Source organism: Pantherophis guttatus, chromosome 9 (genome assembly GCF_059756535.1).
Source record: "Pantherophis guttatus breed Tessera chromosome 9, ASM5975653v1, whole genome shotgun sequence".
Taxonomy (NCBI): Eukaryota; Metazoa; Chordata; class Lepidosauria; order Squamata; family Colubridae; genus Pantherophis; species Pantherophis guttatus.
This window is the reverse complement of record NC_142071.1, coordinates 29,035,410-29,042,500: the sequence shown is the minus strand read 5'-3', so window position 1 is coordinate 29,042,500 and position 7,091 is coordinate 29,035,410. Positions and strand designations below refer to the sequence as shown.

General features: G+C 52.1%; 1 protein-coding gene across 3 annotated transcripts in view; it reads right to left on the bottom strand.

Annotated features, from left to right (window-relative positions):
* NECTIN1 (nectin cell adhesion molecule 1) overlaps window positions 1-4,014 on the bottom strand; it is a 215,949-nt gene extending 211,935 nt beyond the window's left edge. For 2 of the 3 annotated variants that reach the window (XM_060683209.2, XM_087875705.1), the window contains exon 1: window positions 2,939-3,981. In XM_060683209.2, coding sequence (XP_060539192.2) covers window positions 2,939-3,020 — 82 coding nt within the window. In that variant the 5' untranslated portion in view covers window positions 3,021-3,981. Of the gene's footprint in view, window positions 1-2,938 lie in introns of all 3 variants that reach the window. The other variant, XM_034430483.3, reaches the window with a different exon arrangement.
* Window positions 4,015-7,091: the final 3,077 nt, after the last annotated feature.

Genomic DNA, 7,091 nt, shown 5'->3' with positions numbered 1-7,091 from the left:
CTTGGTGAAAAGGGAAGGGAGAGGAGGGGGAAATGTCCTGTGGTTTTGATCCTAAATCCTGATCCGTAAAGACACTCCCAGTTGCCTTTGCTTTCTCTCCTTCTAACTCCTGGCCATTAAAAGCACTTAGCCTCTAAGCCCCTCCGGGTAGGAACTTAAAAGCTTAACGCAGGTCGTCCTCGATTTACGACCACAACTGAAGGCCCCCAAATTTCCCGTTGCTAAGCGAAGGCAGCCGTTAAGCGAGCTTTGGCGCGTTTTTAACGAGCTCCCTTGCCGCCGTCGATAAGCCGTTCACGGCAGCCGATCAGTCAGTAACACGGAATTTGAAGTCCATCTGGCTTCCCCATTGACTTTTGTTCGTCAGAAGGTTGCCCAAAGGGATCACTGCGACTGTCGTAAATGTGAAGCGGCGTCCGAATTTCGACCCTGCGGACACGGAGATGCCTCAACGGCCCTGTGAAAGACGATCCCAAGTCTCTCTTTTCAGCGTCACTTTGAAGGGTCGCTACAGGAACGGTCGTAAGTCGAGGACGACCTCTATAGGTTGCCCAAACGGGATGGGAGGAGAAACGGCCAATTTTTTTAAAAGAAAAAAAATGCATAAAAGGTATAAAACAAATCCCAGGCTGTGATTTGTGATCTCTAAAACTGTCCAAGGGTCCCTCTGTAGGGGTAACCCTTGATTTCCGAGAGGTTCAGAAAAAGGCATTTTCATTTAAAACCACCATTTTTTATTATTATTATTATTATTATTATTATTATTATTATTATTATTATTATTATTATTATTATTATTATTATTATTATTATTATTATTATTATTATTATTATTCCAAACGGGTCAAGAACTGGTCAGCCAGAGGGCTGGGCTAATTCTCATCTTCGGTGTGAGATTCTCAGCTAACTGAAACGAAAAGGAGGGGAGGGAGTTGGGGGGAGCTTTGGGAACACGAAATTAACACATTTTTCCTGCATCGGAAAGCACAATCTTTTGAAAGCAAGGTTGCATAAGACCCAAACGGAGAAAAATATCCATGCAGAAGAAGTGCTAAACTACCGAGGAAAAGGAGGAAAAGGAAACCAATGTTTGTTTGTTTGTTTGTTTGTTTTTTGTTTGTTTTTTTGAAGCAACTGGATTCTAAGGACCTTCAGTCTCCACCTAGCAACCCGGCGGGCGAGGATGATGGAAACTGGAGTCCAACCCCCATCATCCCCACTGCAGAGCAATGCAAACCAACCGCCTTGAGATCTGCCTCCTTTCCAAGATAATCTGATCCCCTCGGGATCCTGGAGAACCATTGCACTGATATCCTAATTTGGAGGGCTTCCAAGCTTCCCTCGTTGGTGCCTTCAAGCATGAGTTGTGGCTAAAGCCTGCCACCTTCTCCTGGTCCCAGAGAGAGAGAGAGAGAGAGAGAGAGAGAGAGAGAGAGAGAGAGAGAGAGAGAGAGAGAGAGAGGACATCAAGAGCTACCTTCCCATCTTTGGGTGCTTCCTCCCTCTTCTCCTCTTGTTTGCAACCATCTCTAACTCTGAACCCCCCCCCACCCCACAAACTCAGCTTTCCATGTTGATCTTCAATCATCTGAAGGCTTCATCTATGGAGCCTTCTCAGCTTAGTCTGCCCTCTGCCGTACCAACAGCAGAAGCAGCACCACTCCAAAAGCCAAACCAAGCCTCAGGGTTTTTTTTAATTTTAATTATTATTATTTATTTATTTTTTTTGCAAGATGCCCCTCTGGGATCTAAAGACATCCTCAAAAACAGACAAAGGCAAGACACCCCCCCCCAAAAAAAAGCAACAGAGATCAATCTGGGCAGGTCAAAAGCCACCTTCTACTTCGGTTAAAGAGAAAACAGACTCGGTTGGGTCTACCAAGGGACACCAAAGCTTGGCAGACCCAGCTCCTTGCAACTTGCGATTCTAAGCTACCAAAACACGGCTTTTTTTTTGCTTTTTTTTTGCTGAGTGCGCAGTCTGGGCCAGAAAATTCCTCTCGCCCCCCCCCCCCACCAACGACCCCGCTGCCTCGGTTTCCCTCCTCGACAGGTTAGCGTGGACATCCAGGAGAGGGGAGAGCGACGCCACCAGAATGGACTGCACCCTCCCCCACGCACCCAACACACAGCTCCAACAAGCGTTCAGCCCCATCAAAATGCCCACTTCTCGTCCATTTCCTGGGGAACGGTGCCCACACAATGCCAGGTTTGCCGGGTGCCTCGGCTGCCCGCACCCCGGGGTCCTGTTAGCACCCACCATTGGCCACCCACCCCCCCAAATGATCCCAAGGAACACAGAGACAAGGCTTGGGCTTAGAAAGAATTGGGAAGCTGAGGTCCCATCATCCAGGGCAGGGAGGGAAGTCTACCTGAGACACCCCCTCCCTCCCTCACCCCAACTGTCTCAAAGGTGTAGACGCACCCTTTCCCCCTCGAGCCAGGCGGGTAAGGGAGAAGTGCCCACGATGCAAAGACCCAACTCAGCTCGGTTAAGGACCTCCTGGTCTACCCAGTGGCAAAAAAACCCCACATTTTTTTCAACCTGGGTGAGAGAGGCTGCCACTCAGACACCCCTTGAAACGTTCTCTTGACCCCCCCTTTTTTTCAATGGGGGGGGGATATCTAGGATGGACCAAGCCCCCTCCCTTTCTCACCCAGCTGAAGGTTCCCCAGAGCGTGAACCCTGGTGAGGCAGCCAATTGGCACGGGTAGATGCCCATAGCCCCCCACCCAAAAAAACCAACCCCCTTAAGGATAATCAGTCTGATGAGCGGCAGGGACGTCCCCCACCCCACCTCTCAACTCTCCCCTGCCATTTCTCTCCCCCTTGCTCCCCCACCACCACCACCTCTGCGACCCCTCCCCCTCCAACTCTTCCAACCAGAGGAAGAAGGGAATAAAAAAGAAAAGAAAAATAAGGGAAGGGGGGACTCACCTGGGAAGGCCAGGGTCGCCAAACACACGCCGGTAGTCCACCAGCTCCGGAGCCAGCTCAGCTGCTGTCTTGGCCCGGCCATCGGTGACTTTTCTTCGCCCGGTTGAGGGGGGGGAGATTTGGGGGAAAGTTAATTGGGGTCGAGGCGCCGGGCAGGAAGGCTCCCCCGGGGATGGGGCATCAATGGGATCCGCGCCAAAGACCCCTCCCCTCCTTCTTCCTTCTTCTTCCTTCTTCTTCTTCTTAGCCAAGAGGCAAAGGGGGTCGGGGGGGCGAGCAGAGGAGCCCCCGGGGGTCGCCCCTAGACAAGCCCCCCTCCTGGGGCAGAGGCAGCAGCGCCCACCGACCCTTCTCCCGGCCTTGGGTGGGTTGGGGGAGAGATCTGGTGGGATCTGGAGGTGTGTGTGTGCGGGTGTCAGTCGATCCTCGGCTTCCCCGCCGTCGTTCTCTCCGATCGCTTGCGGTCCTTCTCAACCCAACCCAACCCAACCCAACCCAACTCAACTCAACACAACCAGGCGCTTCTTCAATCCGGACCGAGCCCCCCCAAAAAAGCGGCTCACATCGGATCGGGAAAGGAAGGAAGGAAGGAAGGAAGGAAGGAAGGAAGGGAGAGAGAGAAAGAAAGAAAGAAAGAGAGAGAGAGAGAGAGAGAGAGGCGAGCCCAGCGGAGCTTGGGAAGAGATCGCGGAGTCTGGCTCCCGGCTTAAGCGCTGGGCTGCGGCTGCTCAGAGGGCCTCGGCGGGGCCAGGAGGGAGACCCCCCATCCAAGGCTCGGCGGGGCGGCCGGAGGCGCAGCTGGAGCGGGCGGCCGGGCGCTGCAACATCAGCCGCCGCCGCTGCTGCTGCTTTCTCAGGCTCCGAGCCTCGTTGAGTCTGGCCGGGCGGAGGAGAGAGAGAGAGAGAGAGAGAGAGAGACGGGAGCGCGCTTGGAGCCCACGCCCGGGCACGCGCAACGCCGGCGGCAGCAGAAGGAGGAGAAGAAGCGGCGCGAAGCTCGGCCGGTCCTCAGCTCCGGACTTCTGGCTCCGCCCCCTCCCTCCCGCCCCGCCCGTGCTGTGACGTCACGGCATGGCAAAGCTCCCCGGGCGGGGTCTCCTGACTTAACCCGCTCCTGGACGGCGGGGCGCGTGCGCAGGGCGAGGGTCTCGCGAGGCTCCCAAATGGGCGGGAGGAGGGAGGGGGGGGGAGTTTGGCTGAGGCGCGCTCTTTTCCCCGCAGTCAGGATTGATGGAGTGACTGACTGACTGGTTTTCCTTTCCTTCCTTCCTTCCTTCCTTCCTTCCTTCCTTCCTTCCTTCCTTCCTTCCTTCCTTCCTTCTCTCCATTTTCATCCCTCGTTTTTCCTTCCTTCCTTCCTTCCTCCCTCCCTCCCTCCCTCCCTCCTTTTTCTTTCTCTCCATTCTCATCATCCCTGTTTTTTCCTTCCTTCCTTCCTTCCTTCCTTCTTCCTTCTTTCCATTCTCATCCCTGTCTTTTTCTTCCTCCCTCCCTCCTTTTTTCTTTTCTCCATTCTCATCATCCCTGTTTTTTCCTTCCTTCCTTCCTCCCTCCCTCCTTTTTTCTCCATTCTCATCCCTCTTTTTTCTTTCCTTCCTCCAGCCTTCCCTCCTTTTTCCTTTTCTCCATTCTCATCATCCCCGTTTTTTCCTTCCTTCCTCCCTCCCTCCTTTTTCCAGTTCTCCATTCTCATCATCCCTGTTTTTTCCTTCCTTCCTTCCTTTTTCCCTCTCTCCATTCTCATTCCTGTTTTTTCCTTCCTTCCTTCCTTCCTCCCTCCCTCCTTTTTCCCTCTCTCCATTCTCATTATCATCCCTGTTTTTTCCTTCCTCCTTCCCTCCATTATGCTCTATTCCTTCCATGCTGACTTTCGGTATTTACCTACTTATTCTCTACTCCTTTCTTCCTCCCTCCCTTCCCTCCTTCCCTCCATCATGCTCTATTCCTTCCTTGCTTACTTTCAGGTACTTATTCTCTATTCCTTTCTTCCTCCCTCCCTTTCCCCCCCCTTTTTCTTCCACCTTCTGTCATCCCGCTGACCTTTCTAACCCATCGCAGGCAGGTTCTCGTCCCGCTTTCCCACGTTCGCTTCTCCTACCGCCCCAAACCCAGCAGCTCCTTTCAACCAACCTCTTCAGAGGTTGTAGAAAAAAATGCTTTCAAAAGGCTCTGACGATCCCAGCTGAGTTGCCTGATTGGCAGAGGCTTTTTTTCTTTTAAATGCTTCTGACGATCCAAGCTGAGTTGCCTGATCGTCAGAGGCATTTAAAAGAAAAAAAGCCTCTGTCGATCAGGCAACTCAGCTGGGATCATCAGAGGCTTTTAAAAGCATTTTTTTACAACGTATTCACCGAAGAGGTTGTAGAAAAAAATGGTTTTAAAAGTAAAAAAGAAAAATGACCACGCCCACCCAGTCACATTACACTCCCCCACCAAGCCACGCCCACAGAACTGGTAGTAACAAATTTTACATTTCACCACTGCCCCAAGGTTATCGGGCCTTTGGTCTTTGCCTGAACCTTGTTCCAACTCCAGCTTGTCTGTGAGAAAAGCAAGAGCCTCCTGTAGTTTCCACTTTGGGGTTGGGACAGAGGTGGTATTCAGCCAGTTCGCACCGGTTTGTGCAAACCGTTGCCGGAAATTTAGCCAAGGTTGCCGAACCGGTAGCGATGGCCGACTGGCTATGCCCCGGAACCGGTTCCTCGGTCGCCGCTCACTTGCCCCGCCCACCATGTTTGTCACTGCCATGTTCTTTGCGCACGCACATCCCATTGCCTTGCAATTCCAATGGAATGCGCATGCGTGAAGAACATGGCGATGGCATCAACTTTTTCCGCGACCTCCGGTACTTTTCAGTGCCGCCACAGCTGCAAAGCAGCTCTCAAAGAGGCGGCTTCTTTGCCCGCCGCTTTCCAGCAGCGGCAGCTGGCTGGGGGCCGCCAAAAACTCCAATCAGCTTGCTTTCCGGACTCAACCAGCCACCGCGGAAGGTAAGCAGCCCGATGGTGGCAGAGGAAGGGGGGCTCGGGCTGGGGCCGCTAAAGGAGGGGAAATGGGGGCGACTGGCGAAGGGAGGTGGAAATTCCAAAATTTTTCCTACCTTTTCCTATAGGCATGGCTAGGTGGGGTCATGTGACTGAGTGGGCGTGGGCGTGAGTGACATCAAGTTGGCCACGCCCACTCAGTCACATGCTCCCTCACCTAGCCACGCCCACCGAACCGATAGCGAACATTTTTGAAACCCACCCCTAGGTTGGGGAAATCCTTCTCCCTTCATCCATTCCTTTGCCCCGGCAGCCAGTCAACGTTTGCCTCTTTTATTCCCAACCGACAAAAATCTCAAATCCTGATCTGTTCCATCTTGGGCAATGACAGCGAGGCACAAAAGCTTCGGAGAACAGCTGGTGCACCCCGCCGTTGAGAAGAGTGGTTGATCTGAAGCTCCATTAGATGCCTCCTAGGAAGAAATCAATGGCTGGCAAGGAAGAAGAAAGAGAAGGGATTCTGAAGGGGAGGGTGTTGTAAGCAACGAGGAATAGAAGGAAGGGGAGGGGGCAGGAGGGGAAAAAAACCTATAAAAAGATGACTTTTCATGTCCTTGCCCTTCGTTTATGGCATCCCGGGTTCATTTCCACTAGGAGCGAAGGAAACCTGCGGTTGGAAATAAATATGCCAGTTATTTTTATTCCGGCCACAGGAAAGTAATAAAATCCTCAGGTCATTTTAGGAGACAGCATTTGCAAGGTTTGGATATTCCCTTCCCAGTAGAAAAATAGCTCATTAGGGACTTCAGCCCAATCTCTACCTCGTTGGGCTGCTAGGTTTCTACTTGCAGGAAAGGATTGGTGTATAGGTTTTAATGCAACGGGTTACTGACTTTTTTTAGCCTGCAGACTGAAGTACGTGATTCTTCTAGAAATCTGTAGAGATTCTCCGTCATCCAAGTCAAAGTTGTCCCAAACATGCTTTTTTTTCAGGAGGCAACTTGATTTTCTTGTTTTCTTTCTTTTGAAGACGTTTTGCTTCTCATCCGAGAAGATTCCTCAGTTCTGACAGGATGGTGGGGAAGGGAAGGATTGATACTCCTTGCAGACAGCTGGTCATTTGCATCCTTTGAGAGGGTCGTTGAGGCCACTTGGAGGTTTATCTGTGT